Source organism: Calonectris borealis, chromosome 1 (genome assembly GCF_964195595.1).
Source record: "Calonectris borealis chromosome 1, bCalBor7.hap1.2, whole genome shotgun sequence".
Lineage (NCBI taxonomy): Eukaryota > Metazoa > Chordata > Aves > Procellariiformes > Procellariidae > Calonectris > Calonectris borealis.
In genome coordinates this window covers 61427052-61448646 of record NC_134312.1, presented here as the reverse complement: position 1 = coordinate 61448646, position 21595 = coordinate 61427052, and the positions used below count along the sequence as shown (strand labels likewise).

The following is a 21595-nucleotide window of genomic DNA, read 5'->3' as shown; positions in this document are numbered from 1 at the left end:
ACAACTGCTCATAATAAATCTAGCACACTTTGGTAAACTGTGGAACACAGAACAGTTCAGGCCAGCAAGGAACTCTGCAGGTCATTTTATCCAAACCCCTGCTCAAAGAAGGGCTGACTGACATTACCTCAGGTTACTGAACACTTTTTCCAGTTAAGTTTTGAAAATCTCCAAGGATGGAGATTCCACATACGCCATATCAAACAGATCATGAAAATCATTCTTACTAGGATGGGATTTCATAGAATCACAGAAAAACAGGATAAGAAGAGGTGATCAAGATGAGCTCCGAGACTCATTAAGTCCTGACAGGTGGATGTCCAATCTTTCCTTCAAAACGTCTCATGACAGACTCCATAACACCTTTCAGCAATCTGCTCCACAGCTTACCTATTCATTCCTCCTCCTGATCCATCAGCAGATGAGTTAGGATTACTACACAGGGCTACTTGGGAGGAGGATCCATGCTAATCCACCCTGCCCTTCCTTCTTCTTTGCTGCTTCACCAATTACTTTTGTATCTCTGTCTGCACCACACTTTGTCCTCATGTGCACCTTCCCCACCCCTCTGTGAAATTTCCATTCTTTCCCCTTCCCCTTACCTCTCTCTTCCACCCGAACTTCCCTCCTTCCATCCTCCTTTCCCTGCTCTTGAGGCCTCACACCTCTCTGGCCCCCCAAAACATCACAATATGGCGTGTTCTTCGCTGTGGGGTTTCCACGGTCCTCAGGGGTCACTTCTGTAGCTGTGTTCCATCATGGCTCCCAGCACTGGGGCACAGGGCGCTACACTGGGCGTAGCAGAGTGGTGAGGGGAGAAATGTCCTCCCCTGCCTGCAGGGGTTGGGAAGGAAAGGGCAGCAACTGCCTGTCCTCGTTTCTCGGACTCCCTCAGAAGGAGGTCATCTTGGGTGGGATCCACCTCACCTCATCTATCCTCATGGGAAGCCCCTGTCTCTGAACTACCACCCTTAGGATCCCTCACCACGAGCGGGGAGGAGCAGGCATGCCGGCGGTGACATTCCTTCAGCCCACTTTTGTCACCGCGGCCAGGTGACTCACAGCGCCTAAGTCTCCCTTTCTCTCAGGGACGTCGGAGGAAGCCAGGGCACCAAGCCATGCCCACCTCTCCTTCCCCAACACGCCTCACCTCTTCAGGGCAACCTTACAGCCAGCCAGCGCACACCCAGGTGGGACAGGGTGAGGAAAAAGCCAAAGGACGGGTTACTCTGAGGGAGGTGAGGAGAAAGGGCGCCATGCCCCGACCTCCTCACTCCCTGCGCCCCCACGCTGGGGTGCAGCCCTCTTCTCCAGAGGCCCCCAGGAGCTGACGCAGCCTGTTTTCCCTGACATGCCCCATAGGAGGCCAAAGCCTTCCCCCGACGCCACACGGGTGCTGTTTACCTGCTTCACAGCATCCCTGCTCCCCGACGGCTCCGACAGGCGAAGTCACCCTGACCCACTTTCAGCACTGGCTGAAAAAGGCCCGTCGGGAGCCCGCCCTGCCGCCCCACCGCCCTGCCCTCCTGTTGACACCCCTCTCCCCGCCGCGGGACGGCTGCTCCTCAGCCCTCTCGAGGTGTCAAACCCCCACCGCCCCAGCCGGACCCAGCGGGCTGCCCGCCGGCACCGCCAGCTCAGGTGCGTCACACCGGCGGGCGGCCGAGCTCTCCCCCAGCAGCGGCCGCAGCGCGGCTGCGCCCCCCGCCCCAGCTTCCCCCCTGGCAGCGGGCCGCTACCTGTGGGCTGTCCTGCAAAGCCTCTTCCAGGAGGAGTTTATCGACGGCGGGCATGTTGGCGCTGCGGCGTGGCTGGGCGCAGGCAGCTGGGTGCGCGGCGGAGGCGGACGCCCGCTGGCACGCCCCGGCGGCGGGGCTCGGCCGCGTCCCTCCCCGCGGGGGCGGCCGCGGCTCTCCGCGGGCAGCGGGGCAGGCAGCTGGCTGGCTCCGCTGGCGGGGTGGGGGCGGCAGCCCGGGGCCGCTCACTCCTCCCAGTTCCCGTCCGCCGGAGGAAGCGAGTCACGGGGAGGGCCGGCGGCAGGAGGCAGCGCGGCAGGCGGGGGGTGGCTTCCTGCCGCCATTAACTCCTCGGGCCTGGCCGGCGCCGTGCGGCCTCGCCTGTGGGGACGAGGCCCCAGATGGAGGGCGGCCGTTCACCGCTTCCCCAGCTGCGGGCAGCAGGGGCTGAAATGGCTTGCCGCAGCCCTACTCGTGGCTCCATCCCCTGGACAGTAGGGTGGCGGGAAGGGGGATGCAGTGGGGTTATGGGATCCCCGCCTCAGCTGAGGGAAAGCTCCCTGGGTATGAGGGTGCGTCGGTATGATGGAAATGAGGGGAAGATCACATCCTCCAGCTAGGCTTGTGGGGCTTGAGGACCTCCAGCTGTGGGTGAGCCCTTTGCTGTGTCCCTCGGGGCGTCCCGGCTCACCTCAGGGGCACCGCAGGGCTGGGGGCTGCCAGCAGGGTCAGCCAGCTTGCCGGAGCCCCGGGTGGCTCAGAGAAGCACCCCAGGGCCTCGACCATTTTCTGGGACCAGTGCAGCCGCAGGCTCAGATAGGCGTGCTTATGAATGGCCGTCATTTGTGGCACCTGCATTCGTTCCTGTTTACGGACAGCTCTGCAAGTGAAACTGTGGGACCACAAAGTGCTCCAGGCGGGTCAATCCCCACTCAGCCATATCCCTACACTTGGGGGTTAGAAGGGATGCATTTTAAGTTACTGGTCCTTCATATACAAAGCCATGTTTTTATTACCATCTCACTGCTGTTTTAATTGCATTGGCTAAGTTCAGCACTTGGACATTAAATCAGATGCTTAGTTGAACAAAGCTAATGTTTTCAAAGTAAGCAGAGTCTTGCTTGATCCATGGGTATTTCATTATGTTCATGGTTTTGAAGGGTGTCCAGTGCTTTTGGATGCCTCAGTTTCTCTAGAAGTCCAGAGTTACTTACCTGCAGATCAGTTGCTCTGTGCTTGTCACCTGTAGCTTTTGTTGTTCCAGTGTGGCTTGAAGCAAAAATGGAAATACGCAAAACCAGCATCCCATTTAAGAAAAAAACATTTCTGAAGAGTTCAGGAAGAATCCTGCCAATTAAAACAGAATATGCAAACAAAAATATTGGCTGTAAAATGGTAAGATGTTAATCGTCTTAGAAGAAATCTCACAGTCTTCAGATAACTCATGTTGCTGCCCTCTTCTAAAAGAAGAAAAATAATTTAAAAAAAAATGCAGCTTGAGTTGTAAAAGAACTACAAACATTAGCATTGGCCTGCTTTGCCATTCTGATAAGTGCCTGCTCTTTGCATCTAAATGGCAGAGGATTTTTCCACTTCTGTCATTCTTAAACAATAGTGAACATTTTATATGGGAAGAAAGATGACTGCTAATACAGACTTCCTTTGCTAATTAAAAGACTGTACACAAGCAGGTGGCCTCAGGAGAGTTTTGCAGATCAGCTGGATGATTGTTTGCTTTAATTATGTATGAGAAATGACCATTGAACCCTGTAATTTTGGCAAAGATATTTCTGTGGTCGGACATTGATTGGTATTGCTTCTGAAGCTCGTGATAGGACCTTTAACCCAATGTGCCAAGCCTGTCTTGGTATGACTGTGCTCCACTGGTCCTGAAGCTGGACTCCCTGTTCCAGGCCCTTGAGTAAGAACAGAGTTCTCACGTTCAGTCCACTTTTCCTGCCTGAATAAAGACACTGAACCATAATAAAAATCACTAGCTAATACCAAAAATACCAAGTATGACAGTATATATTTACATAATGAGAAAACAAAAATAGATATGGCTTTATCATCATAATGTTGTTTCAGAGAATTTTAGAGTGGTGGAAAGAGGTCAGAGAAATTTTTTTTGCCTACAGAATATGAAATGAGGCACTTGTTAGATACTAGACTTAAGAATCCATGACCACTTCTGAGCCAATTTTTGTTTAAGACTTTGTTAAAGTCTTATTTTTCTTTCTTCAGCGATTTTGAAAACATTTGAAATTCACTGAGGAAGAGAAGACCATGTTTTATCAGATTTTCTGTGTCTGTTAAAGTAGCTTCAGGGCATTTTTGAATATTTCCTAAATATTTCTGATATAACTCCGCCCTTTTTTTTGCCCCTCTAGTCTTGAAATAGTTCAGCAACAGCTCTTCCCCATTGGGTTGAAGTATTTCCTTCACCAAGAAAATATTGGTGTGGTTTGTGTCTTCCCAGAGCTATAACCTTTAAGGTCTTATCTTGTTCCTCTTGATGGCTTTGTTTAGTCTAAGGTTCAAGAGTGGAAGCCTGTTGTCATTCCAAACTTGAGGATAGCTATTTCCAGAACAGGTTCTACTAGTTTTATTTAAATAAAACAAAAAGCACTTCAGTAACGCTTTTACTATCTGTCATTCTTTTTTGCATCATTCATTACACAGCTATAAACTTGGTGGATTGCTTATTTATAGTTATTGAACTTTCCCAACACAGTCCAGGTGTTTTTGAATTTGAAAAAAAAATCTTGCCTATTAATAACTGAAATTACTTTTTCCTTGGATTACTGATAATTGCGATTAATTTCCCAGTCACCTAGTTTTATGAGGTCTCAAGAACTATTCTTTAGTCTTGGTAGCTCCAAATAATGTTTCTAAAATAATTAAAATAACCCATAGTACTACCCCCAAACATTTCAACAAATTATTTATACAACAGTAGTGATATTATTAAAAAATTAGGTACCTTTGTGTATACGCAGACCTTTGGGTAGGGGGTGTCTAAGCCTTTGACACGAGAAGACGCCATTTCTGGGTTTCATGGGTTTCTGTGCACAGCACCAGTGCTGCAGTGCTGGGCTGCCAGGCGAGGCAGCGCACTGGAAGCAGGCTGGCCAGCTCAGCTCCAGGTGGCACGCTTCTGGGGCACTCTGCGGTACCTATGCTGCATCTGCTACCCAAGCCGGCTTCTTCAGAGCTGTCTCAGCAGCTTTACATTGCACTGTATTTTGTCCCCTTCTGGAAGAGAAGTGGCATGGCATTTATCTTGTCGTGTGGTCCAGGAGCTGCTCACTGCACAGGGCAGTGCTAGCAGTGGACTAACAGCACTTTAGCTCCTGTCTTTTAAATCCGGGTATCGAATGCAATACTCGGTTACTACAAAAAATCTTGCTAGTGAAAAGCACTCCCATAGCTATTCTTCAAAGTCAAATTTAATGGGAACATTGAACATACGGAAAGAGAATAGGGAAACAGCAGACACAGTACCTAGAATCAATCACCTCAATGTTCAAAAAACCGCTCACGGCAGTATGAACTGAGCTGGAGAACACTTCCAGTAAGCAGTCCAATTAATTCTTATGTGCGTATTCTGTAACCTATAGATGACTTGATTATGTTAAGATAAATGCCTCTTAGAAGGTGAAAACTTAAGGTAAAAACCCTGGAGTGGCCAAAATGAAGTTGATACATACTGCTTATAAAACTAATAAGAATTAAGAGTATCAAATAAAATCAATAAATAATTGAGTGTTGAGTATGAAGTAATTCATTACGTGAACTAATTGTACTGTTTCTAAGAAACAGTGGTGGTTCCGTCTAGCAAAAGCCTGAATGTAGACCAAAAATCTCATAGTTGAGAGAACGAACAATTTTAAAGGAAAGAAGAAGAAAGTTTGTATTGATCTGTAAGCTCGAGGTTTGTCTGCTATATAAATCTCTTGGCAAAGTGATGTAAAATCTTCCAGTACTGCTGTAGTTTCGCAGAAATTAGTGCATCTTCAAGCTTGAATTTGGGGTTTTACGTGTGACAGTCTTGTTCCTGTTTGAGGCTGGTCAGGAATATCCCTTGGTAACCAGCAAGTCAAGTATGGTCCTCTCCAGCCTGCTTTTGCTGATGTGACAGAAGGGACCGCAGCGTGAGATGTCTTTCTGCAGGACTGGAGGGTCTCAGTGCCATGCTTCCAACTTTGCCCAAGTGCTTTTCCACCTAACTGCCCAGCGCCAGCCTGGGGCGGGGAGCAGCAGTGCTGGACCTGGATGGTGCTGTGCGTGAGTTAATAAGCCCTGCCAGCTTTAATTGGCCTGTTTGGAAACAAGGCAGCTGTTGTGCATCCTTAGCATAATGTATTTCCAAATTTGATAATCCACCCAGTATTAATGGAGAGCTGACTATTTTTTCTGGTTAGACTAGTTACAGAGTAAGTCATATTGCATTGTGTTTTCTTTCTCATCTGTTCCATTATAACTTTAAAGAACATATTGTGTTATACTTCCTTTTTGGCTTCATACCTTATACTTTACAAGAAATTTCTGAGCAGTAGTGTGCTAGTCACATGTTTGCTAAGTCAGCTGAGTCTATTTGTGCATTTAACACAGTGTCTAATCTTACTCTTCTTCGTGCTCAATAACAAAGAAATCTTTGAACTACAGATGACTTTTAGAGGTGTAATAATTTACCCTAAGTTGTGCAGCTGTCCTGCATAAATATAGGAGGTATATTAAGTGATAGTAGCAATAAATTGCTTCAAATGAATTCTTTACAAGTGAAAGATTTGAAAAAGACTCTCACTACTCTCACTACCAGAAGCATCCCAAAACAATTTTTTAATAGTATCTGAATAAATTACTGGTTAAATTAATAATAGGGCATCTAATGTACAGGAGAACTCTTGGACACATAGAGAAAGAGTATCTTGTGATTTTGTATGACCCACAAGATAATACCAGGCTGAAATAAAATTCCATTGAAATTATTAATTGCCATGTAACCAAGATCTCATGCTCTTTGTTTTAACGTGAAACACATGGCTTTGTTTATTTCCATTAAACACATTAGTAATTTGCCAAAATGGGTATGTACAGATGTACTGGCTAATGGGATGGATCGAATTAAAATCTCTTTGAAGGTGAAGGGTGTAACTGCCATCTTTAATTTCACGTAATTTAAGGACAATTAAGTTCCCTCATGTAACCAAGTACAGCAGCAGCCTCCATCCAGATCCAGAATAAGAATATGGTTTCAAAAGCCGGAGTGTCTGATGACAATACCGGCTAGAGGTATTGCCACCACTTCCCCCATGCCTGCCTCTGCCCTGCGGTGCCTGGCCTCTGGTGATGCTGCCACGACTCTTTGCTTGGGAGCCGGCCTGATGAAGGGCATCTGATTTAATAGTTTGCATTTGTCTTGCACGGAACAGGAGCAAGCAGAGAATGGGTGATTCGTTAGTAGGGAGAAGTATTGAAATATTTTAAGCTAATGTTATCACCTTTTGTCCACAGTTTTTGCAGTGCTTGGGCAAATGCTAAGATACAGGCTCCTTTCTCCTTTTAGCTGTGCTTTTTGTTATGTGTTTTGTTCCCTAACTTAGCAGACACTTCTCCTATTTCAGGTGATGGTCCAATGGAGTTCGGGGGTATCTGAGGTATAGCGAAAAATCTTACTGTGAAATACAGCAAGTGACAGCAAGAATAATACAAGTGCTTTGTCAAAGAAATGCACATGTGGTATGATTCTGTAGATTAAAATAAGAGACATCTAATGCCTGGCATATAATTGTTTTATGAAATACTAATAAGTAACCTGTTAGGTATAAAGGTTACCAAAGGTCAGAATACCATGTTGCAAATGCAGGTTGGATCTGCAGGTAGGACTGTCAATTTAGTGTCAGAGGGAACACTGACTCAGAGCCCTTCTTCCGTAGTCTTTAAAATACAACATTAATACAAATATCAGAAGGATGTTGTCACTGTGTCTAAAGCCAGCTTTTAGTTTCACTTTTTTTGTCATGACATCACCTGAACCAACCAGGTCCTGCACTCTTGTGTTTCCTTCTGAAAGCAGAATTGAAAAGTTCATGTTGTCTTAACTCTGATTACTCTGTTTGATTCACCTTCCCTTGGCATCTTTCTATGGCTGCTTAGGCTAAAAAAGCTGAACAATAAAGTCGTAACACTTACACATAGCAGAACATATCCTAAGGCCTATTAGAAGTCCACGGAAGTCTACTAGCATTATTATATCCCTTTTGGCCTTCCTGCTTGCTGTTTGGGCTCTTTTTGTTCTGCGTACATAGCGTAGCACAAGGGGGTCCTGGTCCATAACCAAGGCTACTGCAGACTACAGAGGCCCCAAAAGGCTCTCCCGGTTGCTTCGCCCTTGAGCGGAGCCTGCTTGCGCTGCCCAAGGCAAAGGCAGAGGAGGACGAGGTGGTGCAACAGGGTGTCATTTTGTGTTTTTAGAGAAACAGCAGAAAACCCAGAGGATGATACAGAAAGCAATAAGGAAACTAGGCAGCGCCCAAATGGGCACTGATATCACAATCTGTTTGTTTCCTGAAGGGGAGTGACTCCTCCGGGCAGGCTGCCAAGGCAGCATCACGAACATGCGTACGCAAGCAAGTGCTGGCATACCAGGAAAATACACTGCTGCATTGCTGCCCAGGCAGAAGGTTTGGACACCCCCAATCTAGCTCAGCAGGAACCATCTCACCGAGCTGTGTGTTCCTCCACAGTGCTCCGAAGCTTCCAGCTTTGTGAGATCAGATGTTTCCAATTTTTCTTCCTGTGGCGGCCACTTAGAAGTTATTCTGCTGTCTGGAGAAAGTCAAATACTGGAAACCCTTTCCTGTCATATGACTGGACCTACTGTTGCAAATGCAGGGCTTGCCAGAAAGCCAGAGCTGCGCAGCATGTGCACTGAGATGCTCCATCCATCATTGCTGCTGGTGGCAGGATCGTCACCCTGGCATGCTGGTGGCTTACTTTCGTGGGGGCCAGTCAGGAATACAAAGCGAGCAGAATTGAATGATTATTAGTGGAGGTTGCAAGCCACATATTGTTATTACCTTTCATAGTGTTGTAGCTCTTAGACGGTTTTGTCAGAGATGTGCTGGTCTTACAACACGGGTGAGAGCACAGCCCCTAGGAAGGCTGCAGAGCATGGCCCCTAGGAAGGCTGGCAGCAGGGCCAGACTGCCGCTGTTAGCAAAATAATTCTTGCAGTCGGCAAACCTCTCTCAGTTTTTTCCCAGGATAAAGGCCACTGTGAGCAAGGTACAAGCAAGATGAATTATCTCACCAGGCTGCGGGCAGCTTGCTGGCTACAAACTGCCCACCTTATGTGACTGTTCGAGCACCTCACGTCAACTTCTCCAGAGTTTGCCTTGCAGCGGAGAAGCTGCCCTGCCCATTTGCTTTCCGCCAGGAGCTTTGCCATGCAGGCAGGTGTTTTGCAACGCCTGTAACGATGCCGTATGTTACCTGTGCACTTGACTACCTGGCTCCAGTCCTGCAAACATAGAAACTTGTGTTTAGCCTGTCAAATTCCTGGAGATTAATCAGGCATATAAATGTTGGCTGGATCAGTAAATAGTTTTCCAGTTCTTTCAAATTCATTTATGGTAACACATTGCTTGTCTTTGTTTTTCTTTCACTTTTTAAGAACAGAACATTTAGTTCAAGGGTAACATACAGTCATTATCTTTAAATACTCTGTAAACATAAGTGCTGACAAGATCCTAGGTCAGCAAGCATCTCTCTTTGTGAAAACCATAAAGCGACAACATGTACAGCAGACAGAGTCACTAGGACCTAATAATATACATCAGTTTTTCTTAGGGGGGACCAATGGTTCCTAATTAGTTTTTCACCCTCTCAAATCAAACCTGTATGAAATAGCAAAAAGAAAAAAGCCCCAAGCAGAACACCAATGTATATCCGTGACTGGGAGAACATGAATAATAATGCAATGGAAAATGTTCTTGTCAGCATTTAAACTAACTTAATTGCTTTGAAAGAAATCTATGACAAAAGAAAAGTCTGCAGAATTTTTCAGCCCTTGCCTGAACAGAACTGCTTGAGCATACAGTACTTCAGAGGTCTTGTTACATTTGATTTACACTGTGTCGTAGCATTGCCAAATGGAGCAATGTTCAGTCCTTTGAAAACTAAATTGAGAAAGAGCGGCTTGGTTTCAAATAAGTGCTCTGGTTATTGTTAGGTTTGAGTCCAGCTCTCTTCTCATTTCCACTGTTGTACATTTGGATCGGTGCTGCTGGCACGTGGTTTCACCATGTCACAGCCTTCTGGGGCAGGTTTGCTGTGAGGGGCTACCAGGGCTGTCATCTCCCTGTCAGCGCTTCCCCGAGCGACGTGTGCTTCTGGTTACGAGATGAGAGAGATTTTGGTTTTGCTGGAAAAGGATTAATCCTTATCATTGTGGAGGAAAGAGCAAACGCAAGTTCTCAAAACCTAAATGCTCACTAATCAGAAATCAAAGAAGCAATTCTTTTAAGCTAAATTCATAATTTTTATGCAATCCCATGCCTTTTAAGAGAGTCATGATTTTTGGACACATTTACAGATGCAAATACTAGTAAACAAAATACTAGTGTTTTGGGAGTAATTCCAGGGATATATTGAGGAACAGCTGCTCTTGGGTTTTGGTGTGTTGCCTCGATTATGTTGTAAAACCTGGAATGAATGAAAATAGATAAAGTGTTTAATGCAGAGATTCCCGAACTCTGTCCGTTTCTGTGTCTCTCTCTACCATTTGCCCCTACTTGTGGATCCAGAAGCTGACTTCATGTTAGAACAAGGGTGAATTGCTTCATCTTTATTAATGTAAGTGAGAGGAGATTGTCACCTTTATATAGGTGCTAAAGTGATGTCTCCTATGAGAACATTATGTAACTACACATACTGATTGCTTACAGTTTGTTTTATTTCATGTGTACAAATACTCTGCTCTTACAAATATTTCAAATTATGTATACAAAAGCCTTCTCTAAGCACTTAAAAATTATTAGTATTTTATCTGTCAAAAATCACATTCTAATTAAAATTCAGTGTTAAAAACATACTCTTTGTCAGTCAATGCAAAATAATGTAATTGGCATACGTGGGTGTCTTTTTTGAATAAGCTAACACACACTGCTTCCATGTTGCTAATTGTATGAACAACTTCTGTTTACCGTATGCCTAATATGACAGAAGTTTCAGTTAATCAAAATTATTAGCATCCTCTTGTATTAAATGCATATGTAGGTGCTATTTTGATGGACATAGAGTTTTTCTCTTTTTTAACCTGGCTGGTATTTGCTGAAGCAGAATTCCATTTTTTCAATGAAATGGCACATACAAGTTACAAAAGTCCCACCCAGAGTGAATTATATATAGCCTACCTAAGTTTTCAAAAGATAAGGTGTTAAATAATCAGAGGTGGATAAATACACAGATTTGATAAAGACATTTCTCGTCATGAGGGTGTATCTCCTGTTTCTACAGTCTGCAGGTACTCTGCATACAAAAACAAGGCAGTGACTGTGCTATTTGGCTTCATTACCAATCTAAGGCAAAAGCAATTACTATGTGTGGAAAACTGTCATGAAAATCTATATCAACAATAGAGGAAGAATTTCCATCTGAAAAAGTGCATGAAAATGAAAAGAAAATAAAGCAGGGATGCCATCTTCCCACGATACTGAGCAAATAAGAGCCTTGTGTGCAGAAGGGCCTCTCTTGCAATGAAAGTGTGGGACTCCCTGCGGCAGACCAGTATACCGTGCAGAGGACGATCTCCTGGGAGGCGTGCCTGGTCTCGTATACAATTCTGAGGCAAGGAGGGTTTTCTCTCGGGGATCTAGATCAGGTTGGCTTACACTACTTGAGTACTAGTTTAGGCTTATCGAATGGTGCAAGTGTGTGTTAAGTACACATCAGTGGGATTAAGCATATGTCTGAAGTGAAGCACATGCTTTGTTTCAAAGGGATGCGCTGCTGCACTGGCATCTCAATGACATCTCAGTATAAAAGTCCTTTCTCTAGCATTTTGCCGTTTTTTTATCTTTTCATTTTTGTGATCCCTTCTTTGTTTGTAAAAGCTGATTTAGCTGTGTCTTGCAAATTGACTTATGTAGTGAGAGACAGGGGAAAGAAATTACTCTGTCTGCATAGCATATTAAAGGAAGAGAGTAAGATGCTTTTTTCCTCCGAAATAGAGCTTCGGGAGACTGACTGTTATCAGCGATAGTAAAATGAAGGTTGAGTGACCTCAGAGGTAGAAGGCACTGTTATGTATCTCCTGTATTTTTACATATTTATCCTCTAATAGAAGGATCTAATACAGCAAATATATCAACCTTCTGGGCACAGAAAGGATTCCATACTGTTTCTGAATATACAATGTAAGCATTTGTCCATTTGTTATTTTCAAGGGCACATACCTTGGAGTGTAGCAGCAAATGCACCAACACTAAGCCAAGCATCTTTTTCAAAAGGAAGGGAGGGGAATGATGGAAAAAGTGCCCACAAATTTAGAATTGTATTAATTAAAAGTCATTGGGATCCTCCATTTGTATTTGGAAAGGGAAAAAGCAAGGGAGTTACCTAACTGATTCTGAAGAAATCAGACATAGGAGATCAGAATTTGCATTCAGGTAAAGATCTCCAGGGAGGTTTTCTTGTTTTCCTCTGCCTTTCCCAGGGAGGACTCTGATGTCTCAAATGTAGCCATTTCTTGAAAGCTGGTAATTCATTCTCCTAGGCCTGAACGTGCTGGAGATGTTGGAGCTGTATTTCACTGCCACTGGTACGAATGCAGCTGTTTAAGGATACTGATAAAATATGCCTTCTATAATCATCTCTGAGGCTGATACAGTGATCCTCACTCAGACAGGGAACCCATGAGCTTGGAGAATGCTTGGTTTCACAGCCCAAAACTGAATCATCCTTATGGCTCTGAAAGAAAAGTCTTGCACGGAGTGGGTAATAGCTGAGCTCAGGAGCAAATTCTTCAAAAGCTCCACGCAGGTCTGTGTGCTAAAATCTAGACATTTTTAGGAACGGACGTGACACTGATGTGAACGTACTAGTGTTGAATTATTAATTATTTCTTCCCCATGGACTTACCTTTGAAAGTTTTACTCCTGAGCTCTATTTCTACCGTGTGAAACAGCTAAGAATCATATGCCCTGGACTGTTAGCTTTTAAAAACAAAACCGATTTTCATGACTATGCACAATAATCACATTCAGAAAGAATTACTGCAAAATTAATTACTATTCATTCTGTCAGAGATTTGGGGAAGATTTTTTGTAAAGCTGGCATACTTGCTAACTGAATATTCACATTTGTTCAACATGTATTGGCCCTCCACTTAGTGATATGCTTGCCCTTCTCCATGGCTGACCAGTGGGTTCCTTGTTCATTTCTTGCAAGGTGTTTTAGAGGATGCTGCAGTTTCATGGATGTCAGTGATTTTGTCCCAATACATGTCTGATTTGGCCCGATAGTGAGAATTTTATTTTTGACTTCCATGAGAGCAGGAACAGATAGATGAAGGAAAATCTTCTTGCCTTAGGAAGAAAAAAACCCTTGTTCTTGACAAATACTCTTTTTTTCTTCAAAGTGAAGAGTTTAGATGTTTTAAGTCAGCTTCCACAGACCATTATAAAACAATACATTCTACTCGATTTTGTGTTTTAAATAGAAGGAGTCATCATTTTGATTTAAAAGAAATACTCATGTCAATTTTCCACTATCACTGCAAGGAGAAAGGCAAATCGCTTTTCCTCTTCTTTTAAGTTCTTGTAGTTTGATTCTGTTCTCTGCTGTGTTGCCGTGATAAATAACGTTGCGTGGATGATGTAAGGCCAGCTGGCCGCTGGCCCATCTGTGAGCTGCTCACTTCAGCGGTGGGCCCAAGGGGTGGCAAGAACAGCTCAGGGGTCAGAGGAGCGTGAGGCTGGTGCTGAGAAGCTCCCACAGCGAGCGTGGGGCTCCCGGGCAGCCAGAAAAAGGAAGAGGGAGAGATCGTGTAGAAAGCTCTTTATCCATGTTTTCTCCTTGCTACCAAGGAGTGCGGGGCGGGGACACTGGATGGATTACAGTAAGTCTGTGATGGGCAAAGCAGTTTGGCTGCTCCCTCCACGCAGGGTCCCTGCACTGCTTCTTGTATAAGCTTGCTATTACTAGCAGAATTTAGTCTCTAGAATGTTTTTTTTTAAATCCCTTCACAGAAAATCTCTTTCAAAGTATTTTAACTACCTGTTGATAGAGCCGCCAGGAAATGACAGCTTACCATTGCTGCTGCTAACTAAAGATTAGGATAGGGGATATGGCATCTTGATTCTTTGCTGTTTATTCTACTATGAAGAACAAAAATCATGAATGGCGTGAAGTGGGGGATTGATTCTTCGGTGTTTATCCTGATACAAGGAACAAACCGTCAGCTGAGGCGGGCAGGAGCCAGGCTCAAAGCAAGCAAAAGGAGGTTCTTCAGATCAGATGTGGCTGAGAAGGGGAACAGGATGCTTTGGGGGCCGAGGGCTTACATGGGTTCAAGGGTGGGCAGGACAGGTTCATAGAAGAGAAATGTGTTAAGGGTTGCTAAATATATAGCAACCACGTCAGTCTGAGGAAGTCTATGATCTGCAAATGCTGGAAGATGGGAGAGTTTTGGGGGGATGTATCATATGCGTTTCCTCTGTTCTTTCAGCTGCTATCAGAGACGGGATCCTGAGCAAGGTGGATATTTGCTTTGACCTGATACTGCTTTTTTATGTTCTTGTTAGGCACATCCTTTTTTTTAACAGTAATCCTATCCCACTGCTTCCTGCTTTGGCTTCTCTGTTATCTCACCCATCAGCTATTTCTTGCCTTTCTGACTGCCATTAAAGATGGAAATTCATTGTATGTCCAGGTGGTACCTTGCACAGTTGGGTCAGACTGGTGTGTTCATCAAGTGCTATCCCAGTATAAGCATTGCTAAGAAATACTATAGAAACACGGGGGATTGTATTTTTTTTTCTTTTTGGTGGCCTATTGGTTTTATTATAATTGTCATTCGGCTTCTGTTCCCCCAATCAAATTTGTTAACGCTTGTTGTTAAGAATGCAATGGGTTTTCTGAAAATGCTCACAGTAATGCAGAGATCTTCTCTGTATATAAAATTCTGAAGCATTTCCCACTGACACATAGTGGGCACCTTTGATGGTTGTGGAATCATGATAGCTTTTACTAATAAGTTCTTGATCTGTTTTTTCCCCTCTCTTTATATCAACAAAAACAACTGAATATCTTGATACATTGGGCTTTGTTTACTGACATGTAAAAGCATGTTGACCCAAAAATACAAGCCTTTGGAAGCAAGTGTTTTGTTAGAAAAAATCATGGGTGAATAAGGTTTCTATATGGATGCCTGTATACAAAAGAATTTGGGAAAGTATACATTCTTGTACAAATAAGTGCTATTTCTAATACCCCGAAGTAACTATGGGATTTAAAAATCCTCCACAGACCTGCATACCAGCTTGACAGACGGATTGTTTGGATTTCAAACACTCAGATTAGCAAAAATGTCCAAAAAGAGAAAACCACTGGAATTTCAGATTTGGATAATCCCGTTAACTAATCTGTTTTCCCAGCTGGATAAATTTTAAGTTGATTTAGGGAAAGAATAACAAAGTCCTTTCTCATTATACCTTCTGAAATACTTACAGAAGCTCACATCCATACATCTCCCAATCTTCCTCAGAGGAGATGGAGTACGCAGGGTGCATGATGGCAGATACCGAAAGTTCATTGATGCAGGGAACATACTGCTTTGAGGACTCCATTCCTTTACTGTAAAGCATTCGTTTAATTAACTTGCTTATGTGACTGTATTTTGCTACCAGTTATTTTCAGTAATAAAGTAAAATGCTCAGTTTGTGAATGTGCTGGTTTTGGCTGGGATAGAGTTAATTTTCTTCATGGTAGCTAGTATGGGGCTATGTTTTGGATTTGTGCTGGAAACAGTGCTGATAATACAGGGATGTTTTCATTCTTGCTGAGCAGTGCTCACACAGGGTCAAGGCCTTTTCTGCTTCTCACACCACCCCACTAGCGAGTAGGCTGGGGGTGCACAAGAAGCTGGGAAGGGACACAGCCGGGACAGGCGACCCCAACTGACCACAGGGATATTCCATACCATATGACGTCGTGCTCAGCATATAAAGCTGGGGGAAGAAGGGGGAAGGGGGGGATGTTCGGAGTGATGGGATTTGTCTTCCCAAGTAACCGTTACGCGTGATGGAGCCCTGCTTTCCTGGCAATGGCTGAACACCTGCCTGCCGGTGGGAAGCAGTGAATGAATTCCTTGTTTTGCTTCGCTTGCGTGCGTGGCTTTTGCTTTACTTATTAAACTGTCTTTACCTCAACCCACGAGTTTTCTCACTTTTACCCTTCTGATTCTCTCCCCCATCCCACTGGGGGGAGTGAGCGAGCGGCTGTGTGGGGCTTAGTTGCTAGCTGGGGTTAAACCACGACAGTGTAGAACACAGGTAAAGTTGAAACTAAAGCGTGTCTTCTCATTTGAAATACGAGGCACCTACAATACAGCTGCCAAGAGAGAAAGTTTGCCTCGGGGCCCTTCTTTTAAAAGGTTCAGGAGGGGCTGACGCATTATAATCCCAGACAGTATACAGAGGAATATATCACATTCCCTTTGTCCTAAGTCCCCTGGAATGGCTACTAGTTCCAGCTTTGGATGGGCGTGCTGGAAGTTTCTTGCCCTATTGAACTCAATGCAGCCCTTAGTTTGTGCACACAGGGTGCTCAGCTTGTGTACGATACACTGAACTTGTAAGATGAGTGGGAGCACTTAGAAGGAACTGACAGCATCCTTCTGTTATCCTTAGTACTACTGCAGGTTTCTGAACCAGTCTCATATCTTCACCTTGTGAAGGCATCTCCAGGGGATTTTTGCCTCCCAGCTGCTTCTCCTAGTATGTGAGGAGATGGCTCGGTTTCTGTGTTCACCACAACTGCTTCCTCCCAGGTAAATTATGTATTAAAACCATGTGCACAGAAATCCCACAGGGTTGCTGGGATTTTTTGTTTCGTTTTTTATTAGAAAACTGTATGGGATCTTAAGCAGCATGTCTTTCAGCCTTGCTTTCCGAGCACCCTTTCTTCCTTCTTAACTCGGCCGTTTAAAATTCACTTTGGGCTGACACTTGGCACTTGAAAGCTCAGCCTGAGGATTTATTTTTCTATATGCGATTTTCAGAAAATTGGCCATCAAAAAGGTGGCTGTGAATCTTTGTGAGATTTTTTTTCTGAAGCAAAACGCATGCAATCATGCTGCCTGTGTGCTTGGGGGCTGGTGGTGGTGAAGATGTGTAGCCATGCATATGTGCCCGTTAGCCCTGCCTTATTAAATTTTGAACTGATTTTTCGGGTTCAGGCAATTTGTCAGGAAGGTATAGGCAAAGACCCTGAAAATACTGACTTTTTACAAATGTCATGAAAATAGGTGGCTAGCCAGAGGAGGCAGATCCTACAAGTGCCCACCCTGCTTCGAGGTGTGCTCATGGCTGGTTAGACATCGATGAGCCCATGCAGGAGTGCCTCCCCAGGGCATAAATCCATAGGGGACTGGACATTGTTGACTCTGCTGCTTATGGAGCTGCTTGTTTTTAATATGTGCTTTTTGGAAAGTCTGTAAAAGAACCATCATGTCTTTCTTTCACTTCTCTGGACAGACTGAAAGATCAGGCAGCAGCATTTTGTATCTGGTCCTTTCGCAGTAAAGAGTTATCAGTCATGTAATCGTGATGTGGTGTTTATATGACACCCCTAAAATGTCTTTCTGAGCCCTTAAACAGATTTGTTGTAGCAGTAATGTCTATCTATCTAGAATATTTGTGGTTGCATCCGATTGTATCCATTGGGTTTCAGCTCCCTGGTCATTTGAGAGGACTGAGCAAGAGTAAGCCATCGAGGTTTGGAAGTATTTTACTTCTCTGTGTGGAAGAAAGGTTTAGCAGAAAATAAGTAAAATTCTCTTTAGGGAATGATACAAACTTTGAATAAAAAAGATTGCTTGCGGACTTTGTAAACTCATCTTGCAGATTTCTCAGTGCTGTTGGCGTTAATTGGGAAAAGCACATCTGTAGCTCTTACCAGCCCAGTGGGTCTCCAGTTTCACCATCATGTTTCTATAAGAAGAGAAATACCGAAAGCAACCAATAAATATTTGCTTAAAATAGCGAAGTGGATGTCATTGATAGCAGATGTAGGGGTCTCAGCCTGCACCTGTGGTTACAACGGTTTCCCCCGCGGTGAATGAGGGGTGTCCCAAAGCTGCCACGAAACGCGAGAGGCAAGGGGCATCTTCACTGCCCGGGGAAGCTCCAAGCTTGCTGCCAGAGTGTGGGGATCGTTAGGGGTCCTGCAGGCTTACGCCTGTGTCGAACCTTACCGCCGGCTTAACAGCTCCAGCTCGGGGGTACTCGGGGAAAGCCCGGGAAGGCAGGGGCTGGCTTTCCTCGGGGGTGGACGGGAGGCGCAGCGAGGGGCTGGGGCTGGTGCTGGTGCTGGGCGGTGGCGCTCGGGGCCGGCGGTTTTCCGGGCGGTGGGTGGGGAGAGGAGGAGGAGGAGGAGGAGGAGGAAGGGGAGGAGGAGGAGGGGTCCCCGCGGCTTTATCTCCCACCCAGCTCCGCCCGCCCGCCGGCTGCCTCCCGCCGCCGCTCCCCACCGCACCGCTCCGCTCCGCACGGCCGGGCGCAGCGCCGGGCAGGGCAGCGCCCATGGGCTGCGGCAACTCCACGGCCAGCGGCGCGGGCGGGCGAGGTAGGGCGGCGGCGGCGGCGGCGGCGGTGCTGCGCGGGCGGGCGGGCGGCGGGGGCCGGACCGGGTCGGGCCGGGCTGGGTGAGCGGCGGTGTGAGCATCCCTGCGGGCAGCCCTGCCGGGGGGCTGCGGGTCGGGGGGCGGCGGCGGGCACACACCCACTCCTGGCGGGGCTGCATCCCCCCGCTTTGGGGGATGCCGGTCCGAGCCGCGGGAATCGCTGCCCGCGCTCCTGCAAGAGCATCTTCCCTTCCCGAGCCTGATCCACTTGCCCAGGGGAGAGCGGGTGATGTGGCCCGCCGGCGGGCACCGGAGGCTTTCTGGTGCCCGCATGGTCCTTAGGATCACCGCCTCCAACAGTAGCCGTCCTAGGCACGGCGAGCCCAGGCCAGGAGCTGGACTAAGGATACCGCCGGGGGTGTAAGCTCCATCCTCTTTGCTTCCCTATAAGGCCGCGAATGCCACTTCGGAAATGAGTTTGTGCCACTTCTTCTCCTCTGCTTGCTGGAGAAGTTGGAGGATATTCCAAGATTGAAGTTTCTTGCATGTTAATGTGTACCACTGGCTGGTGCGTCCAGCTGGCTCCCTTATTTGTTCATTGTTATTTTCAAAAGAGATAAGATCTGGGAAGATGGTGCTGTTGTGCTCTTCCTCACCCCAGCCCCCGCTAAAAAGGAAAGTGTATGGAAATTGATAAGTGGACCTTCACCATATAATTATAAATACAAGCATTTCTCAATCATTTTTCATTTTGCATTTGGCAAACATTGCCACCTGTTTCAGTACCTGTATTAAGTCTTTCAGATACATTTGTTAGCTTCATAACCTCTTGAAAAGGCACAGCAAAATAGTGGTTGAACCAGTTGGAATCACTGGGCCTCCATCTCTCAACACTTTGACTTACTTTATCCAGAGCTTCAGTGGTGCCTCCGGTGGTGCTCGTCCTGATTTGCAGAACTGGCCATTGAGTGTGATTGATGATGACTTCTACAAGTTGTATGTGTGTATGTTTGTGTGGTGTGTTGCGGGTTTTCCCACTAAACCCTGCACTTCACACTCATGGGGGAAGGGGAGGCTTTTCTGCCGTTATTTCTTACTTGAGTTCTATTAAATGATTATAAATTAGGTTTCAGGTATCGTGTATCTATCAGAGGCCTCTCATCCATGAAGAACGCACTGTATGAATTTGCTTGAACTTCCAGCACTCTTATTAGAGCCATCCTGTTTGCACACATTAATTCTCTCCCATTAGTTGATTCCTGCATTGCTGTGACTGGAAGTTGTTTCAGTATATGACCCAATGTAGCTTCATACTGCTGGGGTGATGCTTGTTCACATCCCATTTCTGTTTGCTGGGTAAAAGCACCAGAGCAAGTATCAGAGAAGTTCAGAGGAAAATTTTGAGTTGATTATTAGTCCCTTTGTGGTAGCTTCTCGATTAATGTTGATCCGGCCACCCTGTGGAACTTGTACCAGGACACAAATGGGTCAATGTCAAATAGACCAACTCTGACAGCAGTAGTATTTAGTGAATTATGTTGAACTGAAAGTTTGTTTGTTTAAATAAATGTGTCCACTGTTGCATTAAAGGCAACTATTTTCAACAGGTTTTGGCTTGTAGATTCATAAATTATTTTTACTGAGGGTACGGCCCCTTCAGTAGTTTAACTTACCTGTACTGTTATTCATAATACATTTGAAGTTGCATTTTGTGGCAGCCTTTTGTATACTCTTCAGAAATAGTCCACAGATCTCCAATGGCTTAGCGCAGGTAAAAAACACCAATGCCATGTAAAACACATAATTAGTATAATGGAATTATTACTGTTGCCCTGATAGACCTTTCCAAACCAAATACGGCTCTGAATGGTCCAGTTCTCTTCTCACTTTCACCACTCTCAGTCAGGAATAGCTCTATGCAGTCTACGGTCTTATATTAACCAACAACTGGTAATAAAAGTAGGAAGTCACATGTCTACTATCTATTTTTTTCCATTTAGCATTCCTTACAAAGTGTGTCTAATAAAAATAAAATCATTTTAATGTAGTGGAAGGAGAAGATTACCATTTTTAATCAGAATTCTAGAGCTCTTAAGGAAAGTGTAACTCTCAATATTTTCCCGAAAGACGTGAACACTGTGTAAATACAAATTAATTTTGTGGCTTGCACAGCATGACTGTATCTTTAATGCTAAAGTTATGACTATTCTACAGTCAGTAATGTCAAAGCTAGAGGTACATAACATATAATTAACCTGTAACACACTCTGTCATATTATATGACTAAGGATAATATTGTAGCATACTTCACAGAATACATTAGACGTGTATTCTATTTTCTTTCTCTGGTAAAATTTCTGTTGTTGCCTAACTCAATTTTTCCTAAGCAGACGTATATGTAATGATAGTTCAGCTAATGATATTATCTTCTGTTGCACGGCTGGAATGACATCAGAGGAGCTATCAACCCTATGGTCTGCGAGATCTAAACTAATAGACATGATCTAGAATAACATTTCTGTCTGTGGTGCAGTACTCCAGAACAGTGATATAACTCACAGAGTTTAAATTTTCCTTCCAGGCCATCAGATACTGGCAAAAGGCTCCTCAGTTGAGAAATGACAACTTCTGTTATCTGAGTAAACTGGTGTATACACATCCTTATTAAATCACCCAGCTATTTTAGGTGTTAACTATGGATTACATTTATTTTTTACATTTCCCATTACCCATAGGAAGTTTTATTACCAAATTGCTATTTTTCTAGTGTTTTGTTAGCTCGCTTTACATATCCTTCTATCATGTTATTTCCTGGTGTTTTAGAAGCTCCAAAATAGTTCTTCTTTTTTGGTCTTTTAAAAATATGCCCTTAAACATTAATTTACTTTTTCTTCTGAGTTAAGGCATTTCCCTTCATTCTAGTGTTGCTTCACTAACAATTTTTAACTGCCGCCTCCTTTCTGTATGAATTGTAATAGCAATGACAGCACCTTGAATTATGGTACTCAGT

The 21595-nt window shown here is 44.7% G+C and overlaps 1 protein-coding gene across 2 annotated transcripts in view; it reads right to left on the bottom strand.

Moving 5' to 3' along the window:
• The window catches only part of APPL2 (adaptor protein, phosphotyrosine interacting with PH domain and leucine zipper 2), a 40930-nt gene extending 37738 nt beyond the window's left edge, over positions 1 to 3192 (bottom strand). For both annotated transcript variants that reach the window (XM_075157054.1, XM_075157060.1), the window contains exon 1: positions 1740 to 3192. In XM_075157054.1, coding sequence (XP_075013155.1) covers positions 1740 to 1793 — 54 coding nt within the window. In that variant the 5' untranslated portion in view covers positions 1794 to 3192. The remainder of the gene's footprint in view (positions 1 to 1739) is intronic.
• Positions 3193 to 21595: the final 18403 nt, after the last annotated feature.